A 17,904-nucleotide genomic window follows, 5' to 3' on the forward strand; every position below is an offset into this window, starting at 1 on the left:
ATTATTATTATTATTATTTTTGTTAAATAAACACAACCACTGGTAAATAAAACGCACCTTAGTATCGATATTTTTTGTATGAGTATCGATACTTTCGATACTCGCGTCAGTATCGATATAGCGATACTTCGGATCGATACGCCCATCCCTACTTCGTATATGCATCCTACAGAGGATGCGACCTCCGGAGGGCGCAGCCTTCTAAATGAGACACAGCTGATATCGTTCGCTGGTGTGGACGCTAATATCGTTATCTTTATAGTTATCGTTCTTGGCGTGAACGGGGCTTTATAGGAGAATCTCATGAACCACTCAAGAACAGGTCCAGCTCACTCAAAAATCGTGTTACATTTTGCTTATAGAAGAATCACACACATTCACTATACTATTTGCAAAAATTAACTTTCAATTGTGACACTTCGTTCTTCGTCACAAACTTCGTTCCAACGTCCAATTAGTTTGAAAAAATGCTAAATTTTAACTACTAAAAATGGGAATTGCTGTATGTTCAATAATAAGCATCACCATTGAGAATAAGTCAAATCATCCAGACACATAATCAACATAGTTTTGATGTATGTGTTTAATTATCATGAAAATAACATTACTATCCAAAATCTTAATGGTCCAAAAGAGGGGGCTGCTTTACTTTATGCAGTATTTTTTCCTTCTGATTTTTGTAGTGACATTTGACCTTGACGTGTTTTCATGAGAGTCACTCTTCAAGACCATCATGCAAAGAAACTTTGTCCTCCATAACTGCAGTGATATCCGTCCATGATATCTTCTGTGATGGTGCAAGCAAGCCTGAGTGATTGTGAGCTGTGAACGTTCAACATCCGCCGAAGCCTCCAGAATAACATGCAGCTCAAGAACATTCATTATGAATGTATAATACTGACAGGAAATATTTAAAGGGGTCATATGATGCGATTTCAAGTTTTCCTTTCTCTTTGGAGTGTTACAAGCTGATTGTGCATAGATAAGATCCCTGAAGTTGCAAAGACTAAAGTCTCAAAACCAAAGAGATATTCTTTATAAAAGTTAAGACTCTGCCACGCCTACCTAAAACGGCTCGTTGAGATTATTGTTATTAGACTAGAAATGTCAAAAATGTAACATTTCAAGAACGGCTCATCAGCCTTGGGTGGATTGTAAAATAGTTTTGAGCTGTCAGAGGACGTTTTGACCTGTGACGTCCCCTCAGGTGGATGGTGAGTCCTGAGATCATCTCATCGGCCTCTGGCTCTCCTCACTGCGATGCTCTGTATATGCTGCCACAATAAGGACGGATCTGACACATTGTGTCTCACGAGCGACTCCAAACCCTCAGCTTGATCCAGACTCTGCCAGTAGTCCTGTGGCCACATCTGGAGCCAGCTGAGAATAAACACACATCACAGTTTCACTCTACTCCGCGTCTTGCTTTAAAACAACATTCACAACACATTTAAAGGGCTCATGAACTGAGAAATCTAATTTTCCTTGATCTTTTGACATATAGCAGGTCAATGTACTGTAAAAACATCCTGTAAGCTTAGATCAAAAACAGCTTTTATTGAAACCAAGCTAAAAAAATGTCACATTATGACGTCATAGTGCAACGAAAGACCGCCTCTGCAGAATAAAAGCAATGCCTACTTCTACATCACTGCCTCTTTAGCCCCGCCCACTGGTTAACGCATGTAGTAGGAGGAGAGATGCAAAGACAGGATTACTCCAACAAAACCTTAGAGATCCTCCGAGGATTACAAGACACTGTAGCTGCGTCACGTTGCGAATCCATTTCTCTTTCATGTTTAATGTTCTTGTCATCTCTTTCATGTTTACTGTGGGGGATTTGTTGTGTCGCTCCACACCACACCCAGTGTAGACAGAATCACTGATTATAATCACTGTTGTGCTGCTTGCATCGAGTGTAGACACAGGGTAACATTAGGAATGAGCTCCAATGTTTGTTTGCTTTACTTTACTGCAGATTCATTTTTAAACAAGACAGTTTGACGCAGGCTTTTCAGAGACTGAAAGTAAAAGATTATGCGGAGTCTGACTATACTGCATCCAACAACATTTTGTGCATGTTTTTATTGGCTGTTCCAGATCGTTTGATTTATACTGAGTATTTATACATTTTTAACCCAAATGACCCATGTTGTTTTCTTAAAAACATCACAGCAGTGTCCATTTATTATTTTAATTTGCGAAACTTAGCCAATCATAGAATGCACTAAAAACAGACTGTTCTGCAGAGAGGGTCAAAAACAGGATAGAAAATAGCCCACATCATCTGAATTATTGTGTTTTTTGATGTTAAAGTGTGGCTAACATTATAAGTGGACCTCAGAGAACATTGTTAAATAATAATAAAAAAATGCAGTTCATGACCCCTTTAACTTAAAAAGTGATGCAGTTTAGAGTGAAGTGCACATACCGTATATTAGCAAAAAAGTGATAAATGAAAGCTTTTTACCCATCATTTGGGTCAATACTTTCCACAGGTCCGTCTCCAGGACTGGGCAGCGGGCAGCCCATGTGTGAGCTGTTGGCCATTTTTGGTTGAGGCAGAGGGTTCTGTTTTGGGTTCTTCCTGTGCGCTTCCACTGCCGCCAGACGTTCGTTCTCTCGGTCGCAGACAAAGCACTCAAACCCGTTCAGGTAGTTTGGTTTACTCATGTCATTGACACCCCACTCTCTGTTCTCCAGTCCCTCCAGCAGACGCAGGTTCGTGATCTTGCTGGGCGTTTTGTACTCCAGATAGCGCGAGTACTTCACGTCATCTTGATCCAGAGTCTTTATGAACTCCGCCAGATCCCGTGGAGAGTGAAACTCGTCAATGAGGATAGCGGAATGACTGTTTGGCAGCCAGTCGGCCACCGATGATGAGCCCCTGTAAATGGGCACACAGCCCTGGTGCATGGGCCGCCACAGCTTCTCCGTCATGTAGTCGGGACACAGGCCGTTCTCCAGGGCCAGCTGGAACTTATAACGGCCGACGAAACTCATGAAGCGTCTGTCTTCACCAGTGGCTGTGCTGGTGTCCTCCAGATAGTCAGGCAGAGGTTTGTTATTAAGGCACTTCCCATACGAGTCAATCTGAGGAGAAGACCAATTATGATAAAAATTTGGATTTTAAGACCCAAGTATACTTCGTTTTTTGCATGTGTGCACAGCTGAATATATGGCCCTTCAAAATAAACTATTGATAGCGTGCACAATCACAAGTGCTTGACATGCACGCTAGAAAGTTTCACCCTGGTCCAGTGTCAGTGCTATTTCATTTAAACTCATTTTTTCTCAAATTTACTCATTTAAACTGGTTTATTTCTCAATCCCTTCACACATGCACTATTCAACATGTCTATAGTTGTTGTGTTTCCAGTAGTTTCTTCTTGTTCCTTCTCTTCAGTTTCATTTTTGACTGTGAAACATCAGGCTGGGCCAGTGTTGCCACCTTGTGGACAAACTAATCAGTGCAAAATAATTCAGTGTGTAGTACATGAGAGCTGCATGTACTGTACAGAGTATCAGGCTACACAGATACTGTGCTGATGACACATTTGAGTTGCACGCACTGTATGTATATCCTAGCGTATGTGGGTGGTGGCTAAGGCGTGCATAGAATATTCTGTATTTTATATTCTGTATATTTGCTGGGGCACTGCTATGGTGTTCTGATATTGTTACAAAAGGCTGGAAATACACTAGATGACTTAAAATCTGAACAGATTTTAAAACATTAGGTATCATACATTTGCCGACTTTGAAAATGTTAACAGAGATAAACTACGTTTCATACACAAAACGACTATCACATACTATTAGACTTTCAAGTTTCTTTCAAGCTTTCCTGTAGCTCAAATAGTTGTGCATGGTGCTAACAACGCCAAGGTCATAGGTTTGATTTACCAGGGCAAGTTAGAACTGAGAAAATGTAAATATGTACCTCAAATGCAACGTAAGTTGTTTTGGATAAAAGCGTCTGCCAAATGCATAAACGTACTATAGTGTATATATATATATATATATATATATATATATATAGATAGCTACGTTATAAACTGCAAAAGAGATATTTTTCAAAAACCCATATGACCTGCTCTAGAAAGGAATGCATTCCTGTAGCTCAAACAGTAAAGCATGCATGGTGCAATGCCAAGGTCATAGGTTTGATTTACCAGGGCAAGTTAGAACTGAGAAAATGTAAATATGTACCTCAAATGCAACGTAAGTTGTTTTGGATAAAAGCGTCTGCCAAATGCATAAACGTACTATAGTGTATATATATATATATATATATATATATATATATATATATACACAGTATATATGCACAGAGCTGGGTAGATTACTCAGTCTGTTACTGATTACATGATGAAAACTCTAATTAGTAATCTAAGTTACTAATTTATTTTAATGTAATTCAACTACTTTTTAGATTACTTTTGGATTACTTTTTTTTTATCAAACTTGTTTTAAGCTTACATTAAAAGTACCATATTGATATAAAAAAAGACAGAGAAAATATATTCCATTTTTTGATACCAACATCATAAAATGCATTAAACATTACATTACACCACGGTTTGCCAAACTGGGCTTAATGTAAGAACTGCAATGGGTTTGTGAGTTAAGCTAATAATTAAATCATAAAAATGTACAATAAAAAAAAATTTAAACTCTTGAACACTAAAAATAAAAAATATATTTTATTTGTTTACCTGCATGTCAGACATTACCTTAACAGACATCAGAGAACTGTGAATGTGTTGTTAAATTATTTGAAACATTAACTTCCTCAGAGATATTTCAGAGTATATATTTTACTTTAAGGGGTTCGGCTGACAAAAATGTTTGGGAATTCCTTGGGAATGCATATTATTATATGCATTATTATATGAACAAACATTAACAAACATGAAAACAACAATGACAGCACACGCCCAAAGTCTTCCAGGTTTGAAATGTTTTTGTCCAGACTTCCATTATGAATAATTTACTGCCATTGTGTGAATAAAATGTAATCATGTAATCCATAACAAAGTAACTGTAATCGGATTAAGAGTATTTCAAAATGTAATATACTCTAATTACAAGTACTTAATTGTTGGAATCTGATTAAATAATCCAGATTATATGTAATCAGTTACTACCCAGCACTGTATATATAAAATTATTATAGTAATTTGCCCATCATATGCTGCATGATTTGCAACTCCGACTGCCTCAAATCTGCAGAGTGGCTCTGACTTTCGACCACTAGCAAACTGGCAAAAGTCGCACAGTGTATGCTATGGTATTCTTGGTTGCTAAAGCACCTGACCATTTAAATATATTTACAAATGTATGAAAATCTGACATTTCTTACAGTATTACCTCTATATACTTCATCAGCTCTTGAACGTAGCGATCGCGGTCTGAAGGCACATCACAGTGGGACTGTATGTAGAGCACAGGGGCCAGACCGGCCCGTCTCCAGCGATTCTTCTCCTGCAGAGGGACTGCCGGTGCTTTCAGAAGATAATCCAGAGAGGGCAACCACTGCAGCGTTAGCGGATAGTCCGACTCCCTCCTGAACGTGGCTGTGTAGTTAAACAGCCTGATTCCAACACTGTGAGACAAAAGGTAGTTATTCATGGGCGACTCTTCGTGGAAAAGCGCCCAGGTTTGATGGGCCAAACGTGGCAGCGGAGCCTCATACGCCCGGAAGTCTGTTCCGTAGAAAATAATGGACGCCGTGCGGCGATACAGCTGAACTTTGCGGTTGCTTGTGACTAGGCAGGACGAGCGGGCGCAGTCCACACGCTCTGTGTCTCCTGGGAAGTGCGGGAAAAGATTGGAGCTCCACCACAGAAGGATGGGCAGCTTATTATTGGTGCGAGGGTCAGTGTTTCCAGGGCCACGGTACGAGCTCACACTGGCAAACTCCATGTCACTGAGGGCACTCTGGGGCTGGAAAACACCACTGTCCCCTGTGTCCACTGGCCCCTGTCCCCAGCAGCATACAGGGACCACCATAATAAGCCACAGGCAAAGCGCCATAGTCAACCTGAGAAAGACAAAGACACTGCATTGAAGTTTTCTTGGTTAAAGAAAGTTCAAGCATCTACATGTGTGAATATTATTAAGGGCAAAAAAAAAAAAAAAGGACTCAGTGATAAGGATTGCCTGATGTGAAAGCATGAAAGATGCTTAAATTTAAGCCTGGTTTATATTGAAAGTCCCCGCAAGAGCGCAAGGGAGCGAGCAGCAAAAAGGACGTCATCGCGGTGTGGGCGGTCGTGCACACTGAGTGCAAAAGACCTTGACTGCATCAAAATCATGTACTCACTGAATAAGTACTTCTTTTGAATAAGTAGTTACTTAGGGACTGTTAAAAAAGTATGTTCTATGTAGTATGAATGTGTGTAGCATGAATGCAATCCATACTACATTCGTCATGTTGTCAGTAGCCGGGTTTCCATTCAAAGCTGCGAACTTATATTGGAATATCGCATAAAACGAGTGAATAAAGCACCATTTCCATCCAACGAGTCAAAGAGAACAAAATCGTCACTTCCTGATAAACTGGCACTAAATAGCACTTTCGGAGGTGGATGCTGCTGTTTGGGAGCGCAGTCATGTAAGACAGTTCTGGCACGCATTTATACAGAAATACTTTGACGGCAGACTTTGACTCAGGCATTGCAGAATGACCAAAACAACATTTCAGATGCTGTGCAACGAGATCGGTGGGCTTTCAGTCAGGACAGGTTGGAAACACTTCAGGAGTTTCGAAGTCGTCATCCGATTGGTTGAATTATACAGGATTTCCGGGAGACGTGTAGAGATGCACCGATTGCAATTTTCTTGGCCGATTCCGATTTTTTTGTTAGTGTGATCTGCCGATACCGATTTTTGCCGATTCCGATTTTCTTTCTAACTATAATTGACAGCATATACAAACAATAATCTACTTTTCTTCAACGCAAAGTTTTATTTTCATAAAAACGTTTTCAGTCAAGAGCAGAAAGTGGTTTTCTTTGTCTTTTGTTCTTTGATTAACATGACAGACAGCAGCAGGAATATTGGACTGCGAGTCCCTTTAAGAGTTTATCCACGGACCCAATATATAGGGCCTGTTTACAGCTGGTCACTTCATGCGTTTTCGCTGATCGGGTTTCTATCTGATTTGTTAAAACGTTTCCATTTACACTTGGCCACATAAATGTGTCGTCGCAAAACGGATGCCCAGACCACCTCCTGAAGTGGTTTGAGCGATCGGATTTATATCCGTCTCGAATGCGTTTCGGAGGGCATTTACACCTGGTCTTTACAACACCTGATAGCTATCCCATCAGACAAAACGCATGAAGTGACCAGGTGTAAACAGGCCCATGTTACACAACATGCGTTCTCTTTCTCAACTATTAAACGTTCCAAAACTGACTGTGTTTAACTGGATACTCGCCAAGACGGGCTTTTTGACATAATTTTGTATGTATTTGCACGTTTTAGCGCAGTTAGCCACTCATTTTGGTATTTGTGGCTCACAAGCTGTTTGAGACTGAGACTTGTGCGCTCCACTAATATAGATCAGCGGTGGTGCGGGCGCGTTTGGTATAAGCGCGAAACCTGCGGGAATGACTAAAATAATGCGCAATACAAGCACTATTTAACCGGAGTGAATGAGACATGTGAGAGAGAGAAGGGGTCGTCGGAGAGAATAGAGCGCGAATGCGCAGCTGACATTATTGCCTGGTAACAAAACGGATCGGCTCGGAATCGGAAAGAAGTGAGACTGACCGACCGATCCCAGATCCGGGCCGATCATGGGGAAAATCGGCCGATTCCGATCCCGGGCCGATCGATCGGTGCATCTCTAGAGAGGCGTTTATGTTGTTGTATATGGCATCATTGTAATCCTTGACTATAAAAACATAGGGGTAGACATCACCTTTTCTGTGTTACCATGTTGGTTCAGGAGATATAATACAAAATAAATAATTTGGTAATGGCGGAAAGTAAAACGGCCGCCATGACGACCACGAGGCATTTTTGCGATGGCTCCATTTCTGAAAATGTTCAGGGCCCCAAACTGTACAAGTGTACCAAGTTTCATGCTTTTATGAAAAAGTGAACATTATTTTTCACATATAACCTGGACTATAAAATAAGTCCAAGAGTTTAACACACGGTCTGTTATTGTGGGGACATTTCCACACCCCTAAACATGACGCGGCACGAAACAAAACGTGATTGGTTGATTTACCTATCAGTCATATAGCCTCCTTGGCCATTCAAAGCGGCCAAGGTCCCCAGACCTTCTGCCGTCAGTGTAAAGGTCTGGCTGCGCGAGACTACGTTATGCCGTCCCATAGCACAAAGTCACATCAGTTTGTTTGATGCGCATGGAGGAATTTATTTACAAAATACATTTCCATCTCCCATTAACTCTTTTTCGCACAAGTCAAAAACCAATTCAAGCGAGCATACATTTTTTTTTTGTGAATTAAGGGATGTTTTTTTTTTTTTTAATTGAGCATTTCCATCACTCGTTTCTGATGCGATACTTCAAAATGCGCATAAAAACAGGGTGACGGAAACATATGGCTGCTTTCGAGGCTGCTGTCCGGGAAGTTCTGGCCAGTGAGGACCCCATCGACCACACCCTGCTGAGCAGCTCCATTGATCTCCACGGAAATCGTAAAGTGGCTCGCTCGTCCTGCTGTTGAGGTGCCTTGTGGCTTCATAGCTGTGGCGGAAACATAGCTATTGTCACTGGTGTCAGTCGTATAAAATACATAGTATTTTATATAGCTATGGCGGACCAAACCTGCAGAAATAAAAAATAAATAAATAAACAAATATATAGATAAATAAATAAATGAGTTTATTTTTATTACATTTTTCCTATATGTATAATTTTCTGTATTCATTTTTACATTTATTTTTATTATTTTTTAAAAATTTTATTTACTTATTCTTTCATCTATTTTTATATTTGTTTTATGTATTTATTTATTTTTAAATGCATTTATTCGTGTTTATTTTTTTATTTATTCTCACATGGATTTATTTATTAGTTTTTTTTTTTTTTTAACTTTTCCATGTGCAACATGAGGGCGGTGGTCCGGAGCTCCAGTGAATCATTGGTTGAGAGCTCACACAGAAGCGTCAGATCAAACTAACGCTAGAGATCGGAGTTTGTGGGATCAACTGGAGAGTTCCAAGATATTTTCACAGATTCACATTATGATGTCTAATTATTTTATAGCGACTGAATTCAGCTACTCATCCTCACAGTTTCGTCATTAAGCCCAGAACCATGAGTTTCTAGGTTGATGACGCCTTTAGACACACTCGGTGGAGGTTTCTAAGGCTTGTGTTCATTTTGTAAATTCAGTGTCAGAATGCATGTCTTTGCGAGTAGTCACCTAAACACAGCCAGTAATGCCTCAAGTGAATGTAACAGTGAAAATCAAATTGAGTCAGTAATATATTGGATCTGTGCATGAGGTCTTAAAGGGACATCAGCCTAATATACCTGCTGCTGTTTGTGTCATTAATGTTAATCAAGCAACACAAGACAAAGAGAAAATCACTGACTGTTCTTGACTGAATCACTTTAGTAGCGTCAATAAAGATTAATGCATATTTAATTTATACTAACTACTATTATACCTGCCTGAAAAACCTAAAGCACTGTTTATTTAATTTGTATCATTTTTTTGTTCTATTGAATTTATTTGTGCTATTGCTTGTAATTTCTTTATTTGTTCTTATTTTATTATTGACTGTTAACTTTTCTTTAATAATGTTTATATTTTATTAGTTAGGCTAGCGGTCAGTGTTGCCAAGTCTGTGGTTTTCCCGCGGAATTGGGCCACTTTTATACTGCGGCCTGTTTTTTTTTAGTCCACAGGTTGAAGCACACCAAGGTGTGACCCCCTGGAATGCAATTTTGATAGCCATCTTCTCCTGAAATGCTTTGGTATTGAAGATGGATTGAGAATTGTGAAATTTCACTGGTATCAAAATGTTGCTGTCTTAACAATATTATAGGGTTATATGGCATGGGTCAAAACAATGTAAATAATATATTTTTTAGTTTTTAATTAATTACAAATTTTGGCAGGGAAAGTAATAATCTGAATCTCTATCCCAACCAGGCAGGTAGAAAAAAAAACCTTAGTGTTGAGCCCTGTAAACTATTTAGAGCATTTAGGTACATGTACAGTAACACATATGGAGTAAACCAATAGAAATGGCTGTATTTCAAAACATAATGAGCTTTCAAGACAGCCTTTTGGGCATTGTGGTGTCTAAACTTACTAAGGTGCCTAATTTAGACATAATTGTTGGTCATCATAATGGTAAGACGTAGTCAGCAGCCTACTTAACGAGCATTTTGGGCAACAAATTCGCCTATTATATCCAGAAATGCACTCTGGGTATAGAGCACACTATGTTTTAAGCGCAGCCAAAGAAGAAAATAAAAACACATTTCCGACAAAGCACAAACCCAGACGCTTATTTGACCTGACAGCATACTTTCTTACTTCAGTTCAGGACAGACGCATGCTGTATGTCTGCATTTCCACAGTTTTTCCTCTCCAGTAGCACAGGACGGACACGAGATGCTGCTGTGGAGTGCATGATGACTGCTCTTCCTGCTTTGAGGAATGCAGTGGGAAAAGCGGAGCATTACTGCCACCTAGAGTTCTGGATGAGAATTAACATGAATCGTAGTTATAAATAAAATTCTAAAACAATTTATTTGACCTCTTTAATACCATATAATATTAATTAAACTTACTCAATAAAACAATTGCATAAAATGAGTCATTAAAATTAATTTAGCTTGAACACTCATCACATTCTCTCTCTCTCTCGCTCGCTCGCTCACTCACACGCCCGGCGTGAATCTCAGCACTGGCAGCACTGCTCGCGGTACGATATGAGGTAATTCAGAGAGTATTTTTACACGATTGAAGTCATTTAAGACCAGAGTGAATTTTTTTTCTCCTGTATGTATGTTCACGTATGCGTAACAGTGCTGCACTTTATTTAATAAAGCATCTGAAACTGTGCTAGTCATATAGCTAGATAGAGCTAACAGGGCTGAGAGTATGTATATGGCTAATGACACCAAACACGAACATAAAAATACCAGCCATGTTTATTAGTCATAGCACGAGCTGAGATCGAGCAGCAATTGCGAGAGTAATAAAAATAAACCTTAGCTTTAGCACTCGTATGCTAAAAACACAGCTGTCATGCACGCGTGCGCATGCGCAGAGAACGGTCATCGGTTTCCTCTAGATGTAACGTTATTTAAATAAATACGCAAGTAAACACTTTATTAAGATATTAAATAACGCTGAATAATGCATTGTATTCTGCCAGTATCGTTTCGGACTTTGTATAAGTGCTGCCTGTGAAAATTAGTCTGGGTTTTCTTTAACAAAAATTCACCATAGCAACCGTACTTGTCGCCAGAACTACTACAGTAAAACATTTGGTATTAGCCACAAATATCATCAAAAAAGATACAGAAATGACAGTCTGAAAGAATACCCTGTTTGAAGGAAATCCCATTAGTGATGAAGGTTTGTGTTTTATAATCATTGTAAAATTTGTAAGAAATAATTGTTACTCCAATATATTATAATTAGGTGCGTTAAGGTGTGGTCACGAGCAAAAATTCATCAAAAGTTTGCAGGCAAATAAAGGTCTCTTGTCCACTGTCAGTGTAGCACTGCGAAATCTCTGTGGGAACCTCTTAGTTTTCACGCAAAACTCCCAATTGCACTGATTGCTATTGAAATGACTGGATTTTGCTTTCAAAATTTTGCACCTTTAGGGTAATACAAGACATATTTTTGGAATTTAATCACAGTAACCAAGCTAGAGTGTTGTTGCTTGTGGTGAGGCAGGAAATGATCACATTAGATCACGTTTGTCGCACACTGATTTTCATCTTAGCACAAGCTTAAAAGTTGCAATTAAAGAGCAAAGCAGATGGCAGTCCTGTGTTTAACCAATCCGTGTGCTCTCAGAGAAGGTGTTGTCCCGGCCAAAGTCTCAGGGAGCATCTGACCCATAAACAACCATTATCTATCTGCCATACACGGTTTTGAGAGGTTTAGCCCTTTCATAGTTCATCAGCTGTTGATTGAACGTCTGTTTATTTAACCTGTAAAGTCATTGTGGGTGTTATTTGTGCTCGTCAGGCTACAGTGAACGCGTGTGGCACCGGGGGCCGTTATGAGTGGGAAGAGCCTCTTGCTGAAGGTCATTCTCCTGGGGGACGGCGGCGTGGGCAAAAGCTCCCTCATGAACCGCTACGTGACCGACCGCTTCGACTCGCAGTCGTTCCACACCATCGGTGTGGAGTTCCTCAACCGCGACCTGGAGATCGACGGTCGGCTGGTCACCCTGCAGATCTGGGACACGGCGGGCCAGGAGCGCTTCAAGAGCCTGCGCACACCCTTCTACCGCGGGGCGGACTGCTGCCTGCTCACCTTCGCCGTGGACGACCTGCAGAGCTTCCAGAACCTGGGCTGCTGGAAGCAGGAGTTCATGTATTACTCAGACGTACGAGACCCGGAGCGCTTCCCCTTTGTGGTGCTGGGAAACAAGGTGGACAAGGAGGAGCGGGAGGTCGGCGAGGATGAGGCCCGGGCTTGGTGTGAGGAAAACTGCTGCTGTCCGTACTTCGAGACCAGCGCCAAGGACGACACGAACGTGGGGGCTGCTTTCGAGGCTGCTGTCCAGGAAGTTCTGGCCAGCGAGGACCCCATCGCCCACACCCTGCTGAGCCGCTCCAAGTGGCTCGCTCGTCCTGCTGTTGAGGTGCCTTGTGGCTTCATAGCTGTGGACCTACTCTCTCTTGCTGATGAGAGCTTTCTGTGTAGGTACAATGTAACAGAGTTACCAAACAGTAAAGGTATTCACACATATCTGGCACACATAACATATTCCATGACGGTTTCCCAGTCGAAGGCTTGTCTGCTCGTGGCGTGGTGTTTAATGATAGCTTCATGTCCTGGACCGCAGATCTAGCCTCCCTTCTGCCAGTTTCTAAATGGACCATCTTATGACTAATGAGCTATTATGCTGTGGTACTCATTTTTTTTCAGATATTTCAAAATACAGAGGCAGATATTACAGACCTTTTTTATTGGTGATATAATATTGTTTGAAAGAAATAATGCAATTTTAATTTATTTTTTGCTAATAAGTTATTCTTTGGGTGAAGTCTGTCAAGAACATGTTCTCAGGTCATATTTCACCTCAAATTCAAAATAAAAAAAATATTATAAAAAAAAAAAAAGAAGATTAAATAAAGAAAACGCAGCTTATTTTTGACCGTGACGTTATTTTCATGATAATTTAAACACAAATTGCTATTACCATAACGTGAGAAAAACTCATGATCGTTATTGTAATATTAAAACAACTAAAAAAACGTCATTCTCCTTTATTTAAACTGTAAATGATTTATCCGTCATTTTAGCATTTGTTGTATTAGCTTCAATTTATGCTGGTTTTAATAATTCGTCAAAATAATTGTGTCCACACATGATGAAGCAGTTATATGATGAGAAACCTTCACACTCTTCATGCATGAATTTTTTCATTTTATTTTATTGGTTTGTTTATTTTGGGTTGAAATATGACCGTGTCTTCACTAGATTCACCGTATTGTGGTACATGTAGTAAAACGCATAACCTCAGATCAGTGTATATAGCCAACAAATGAGTACAGCACTATTTTGAGACAGAAAGGGAATTTCTTCTATTGTAGTATTGTAAGATTAAGATTTTTTTCCCATTACAAGTAGTTCTTTTTTTTTGTACTGTAAGGTACAGGGAGTTTGTGTTAGATGTTAAACATGTATTGTTTTATTTTTTTTTAACGATTGATTTTGTTTCAGTTGTGTGTATATTTGAGTGATTTTACATGTCTAATTGCATGCTGAATCTGGGTAGTGTTTAATGAAGCGAGAAAGTCTCTTGCATGAGGAGTGTGTGTGTTTGTGTGTGTTGGTCAGTTTGTGGGTTTAGACCACTTCGGTCTCAGTAAATGACTCAGGAATGTGGCTTAGACAAAGGTACAGATTATTTTCTGAAAGCATGCAAGAACATTCCTGTCTACTTTTAATGCTGGCGCTTGTTTGGACGTCCACAGCAGACTTGAAGAGACTCACAGCTGATAAATGACTTCACGTTAGTCGTTTTCTCATTTTTTGCCCAATGTTGATATGAAACTAAAGCACACGGTACCCAGTTATCTTGCACTGACCTTTGACCGTGTTTAGAGGGCACTTGTGTTGTGAAAGACCCTTGATTTAGTGCATTTATAGGTACTTTAACTTATTTTACTTAGGCCTATATCTTTTATAATATTGACTTATTTCCTAGAGCTTTCCCTACAATATGAATGTCCTCGTTGCCTCTGCTATACATACTGCTGGAAGTCTCATTACAACTAGAGAGACCCAAATCTGTGTGGATTGGGCAGCTGATGTTCTGAAACGCTTAATGCGTAACCTTTGCTTGCCTGCTGTCATACGCTTGTCATACATGTAAAACATTGCATGTTGTTACTTTGTTTTTGTTGATGGACATGCTCGCATATCTGCTGCATACACGTATGGTGAAATAGATGCACCACTGTGTTTCTCGTACTCAAACTGCTAAACACGCAGGAACGTATTAATTGCTAATACTGGAACATCAGTATTTGTCTATTTACTGATAGTGTTTTCCTGCAAATAAAGGTACCAAACATTGGGTTTTACAGTGAAGAAATGTTACAGTATAATCAGATCTGTATTACATGATGGAAAGATTCTCTGTGTTAAATCACAACAGGACGCAGAAGTGTAATCTATCACAAGTTTCAGTGTTACAGAAATATTTGATTAATCTGTCAAAAATGTCAACTTGATAACCAAACTAAAGCTTTACAATCAGCAGGTGAATCTCACGAAGAAATGTCCAGGTCATATTTCACCTCGAGATCAAAAGTTGTATTTTATGTAAAGAAAATGAACCCTATATTTAGGATGCTTAATGTTTTTTGCATTGTGATTGTTTTTATGACAATTAAGCAAATTTCCCCTCATAATTCCCATTACCCTGGTACAGTCATGAGAATCTAGACACAAAGTTTATATGTACATACACACACATATATAAAATCAGCATAAATTCAGTACAAATGGAATATATATATATATATATATATTTTTTTTTTTTTCATTCATGGAAATTTAACCTGGATGTTTTTCGTGAGAATCACTCAAGCTGTTTCCGCTCGAGCTGGTGGTGTAGCATTCCTGCCACAGTATTGCATTATGTTACAGTTCACAGGAGTATTGTATTTCATTAATAATATCATATTTTATTTACCAGTCACAACCACGGTAGAGAATTGTGGGGGATGTAATGTGCTTAATTAAGGGCATTACTGCAATGAATGTACTAACTATTTGTCACTTTTTAAAAAATGTGTGTAAGGTTGGTGCCCCAGTGTTCAATGCCGTATTGTACTGGCTAAGACTGTATTTACTGACATGCTAACAGACTAAATGTGTGGTGTTTTGAAAGCAGGAGTTGTGTTACCCTACTGTTTCACGTCATCTCCAGTGCAATAAGGAGGCCAAGACTTCTTTTATTTGCAAATTTACTTTGCAAGAATCCAACGTGATGAATAAACAAACTGCAACAGCAATCATATTGTGTGGTTTATATATACCGTCATAGTTTTCAACATGTTAAACAAAATGCTCTTTCCTGTTTATCCAGGTAACATAATCTTCTTAACTGAAATATAGTGTTTATAACATCAAATCAATGTTTTTGGTATTCTCCGGAATAATACAATAACCAGACCTCTTGTAGTCAGCAGAAAGCGTGCACACGGCCCACACACGTCACACGTCAGCTGCGTGAAGCACATAAGGAGAACAGAGACTTCCTCTGTGTTCATTTAACACTCGGCCAAAGAGCGTGTGCAGCCTCCTCTCCTCCTCCTCTCTGCGGTGACGCTCTTTTAAAACAAGCTGACATGCTGCTAGATGCAGTGGACAGTGAATCTATGAATAACAAAACACATGAATCATTGGTGAAAGGCACTGACCTTTATTTTCTGCTAAACCTCCCAGCCATCAGTTTTTACACCAACAAACTGCAGCCAAGCAGCAGGTTAAAATAAGAAACCTGAGCTGAAATAAGCGTCGAGTCTGTACAAAAAATAATCTTAAGAAATACTGTTAGTGCTAATAATAAACCAATGGAATAAGCCCTTTGATGAATAAAAAAAAAGACTAATTAATTGGCAATTTAGCAAAAGAAAGCGTTATACAATAACTACAATAATCTCCTGATAATTAGAGTCACAAAACAACATTAACAGTTCACACGTCAATGAAAATTCAGTTATTTGTCGCAGTAACGTTGCTCCAAACCGGTATGACTTGAATTCAGCCGTGTAACGAAAAAGGAGATATTTTGAAAAATGTTCATGCTGCTCTTTTTATACAGTGATAGAAGATGCTCCAAGAACAGAAAAGCACCATGAAAATGTGTGGTCCATATGACTTGTGCACCACATTTAGAGCCTTCTATGACGCATTACAACAGCTTTAATATCAATGACGCCAAACTGAGTCAAATTTGATTATGAGGAAGCACAAATGACATTTTAAAAGAGCATGTTTTTCAAGGGACAACAACAATTTCAGTTGTCTGACTTCAGAAGCCTTATGATGTAGTGCACTAGTCATGCATACGGGTTTGGAACGACATAAGGGTGAGTAAACGATGACAGTTTTCATTTGTGAACTGTTTAGGTGAACTACTGCTTCAAATCTACACTAAAATATTGCTTTCATCAAACGCTACGGGGTGATCAAGCATCCAACATGTATTATAAAAAATGTTCAGGATGAAATGCATTAAATCATCCTGAATGAGTTACCTTTTGTAAAGAAAAAAAAAAAAGGTATCTACAGAAAACAAACAAAATTAAGCTACGGCAGTCCCAGAAGCCTCTTTGTCAGTGGGCGATATCTTCTGACGTGTAAACTGACCCCTAGCATGGGTTTGTGCCGGGGCTTTCCTCTAAACAAAGAGGGGCTGATCCATTGTTTAGGCTTTTCTCAGTCCTTTCAAGCGGCTGTGAGAAAAAAAAGTGCTGGGGTCACAAGAAAACAGCATGCATTGCTGTCTCTCTCCATGGCAACCAGATGTGAGGGATGGTCACCATGGAAACCAGCTATCACCGCCATGAGATTGAAACTCAAGCATCTAAAATCTTATTTCTACCCGATTATTATTTTTACTTTTATTTCCTAAAGCAATTTTAGATTTTGTCCAATCAAGTAATTTCAACTATGGAAAAAACAGCAGACTGTCTCAAATGGACTCATATACTAGCTGTAAACAAACATATTTGATAGTAGGTACAGAAAGTAAAACTCAAACTATACTTTCAGATCTCAAAAACAAAAAAGGAATGCATTCTTGACCTAAAAAGGGTACAAATTTAATTAAAGATTTATAGCTGCCTTCAAGTCATGTTGGCATGATCATATTCATGATATGAAAGCACAAGAACCACACCTCAATATTGTAGCTAATACGAAAAGGGATTCTCTTCGAGTCAACTAAAGAATAATGGCAGCAGAAGCGTGCGATTGGAGTAATTTGAGTTTTCATTGTGAATGTTGACTGTACAGTTTGTGTACTGCTGAAGAATAACAGGCCTTTTTAGTTGCCTAAAAAACACGACTCGTTTAGCTTGAAGGCAGAATATCTCCTCTAGTGGTCGGGAGCAGTATACAGGTAGAAAAGGCAGATTTCAAGTTTGTAAATCTTTACATCCCCCAAACAAAAAAAAAAAAAAAAATCTAC

The 17,904-nt window shown here is 39.2% G+C and overlaps 3 protein-coding genes across 3 annotated transcripts in view; 1 reads left to right on the plus strand and 2 right to left on the minus strand.

Moving 5' to 3' along the window:
• Positions 1-592: 592 nt before the first annotated feature.
• Positions 593-10,610, minus strand: LOC107733430 (alpha-(1,3)-fucosyltransferase 11-like). The gene is made up of 5 exons (XM_016545036.1): positions 10,539-10,610; positions 5,374-6,046; positions 2,471-3,093; positions 1,191-1,380; positions 593-897 (listed from the first exon to the last, which is right to left on the minus strand). Exons 2-4 carry the CDS (start codon positions 6,037-6,039, stop codon positions 1,233-1,235), a joined length of 1,437 nt encoding a protein of 478 aa, XP_016400522.1. The 5' UTR covers positions 6,040-6,046; positions 10,539-10,610; the 3' UTR covers positions 593-897; positions 1,191-1,232.
• Positions 10,611-10,872: 262 nt separating this feature from the next.
• On the plus strand, positions 10,873-13,044 carry LOC107733405 (ras-related protein Rab-9B-like). The gene is made up of 2 exons (XM_016545005.1): positions 10,873-10,941; positions 12,213-13,044. The coding sequence occupies exon 2, from the start codon at positions 12,247-12,249 to the stop codon at positions 13,042-13,044; it is 798 nt and encodes a 265-aa protein (XP_016400491.1). The 5' UTR covers positions 10,873-10,941; positions 12,213-12,246.
• A 2,452-nt stretch (positions 13,045-15,496) lies between these two features.
• The window catches only part of LOC107733431 (myelin proteolipid protein-like), a 9,681-nt gene continuing 7,273 nt past the window's right edge, over positions 15,497-17,904 (minus strand). Inside the window, exon 7 of the mRNA XM_016545037.1 lies at positions 15,497-16,085. Within this exon, the coding sequence (XP_016400523.1) occupies positions 15,924-16,085 (162 nt within the window). The 3' untranslated portion in view covers positions 15,497-15,923. The remainder of the gene's footprint in view (positions 16,086-17,904) is intronic.

Source organism: Sinocyclocheilus rhinocerous, unplaced genomic scaffold, assembly GCF_001515625.1.
Source record: "Sinocyclocheilus rhinocerous isolate Xijiao unplaced genomic scaffold, SAMN03320098_v1.1 scaffold460, whole genome shotgun sequence".
In the NCBI taxonomy this organism is placed as follows: Eukaryota; Metazoa; Chordata; class Actinopteri; order Cypriniformes; family Cyprinidae; genus Sinocyclocheilus; species Sinocyclocheilus rhinocerous.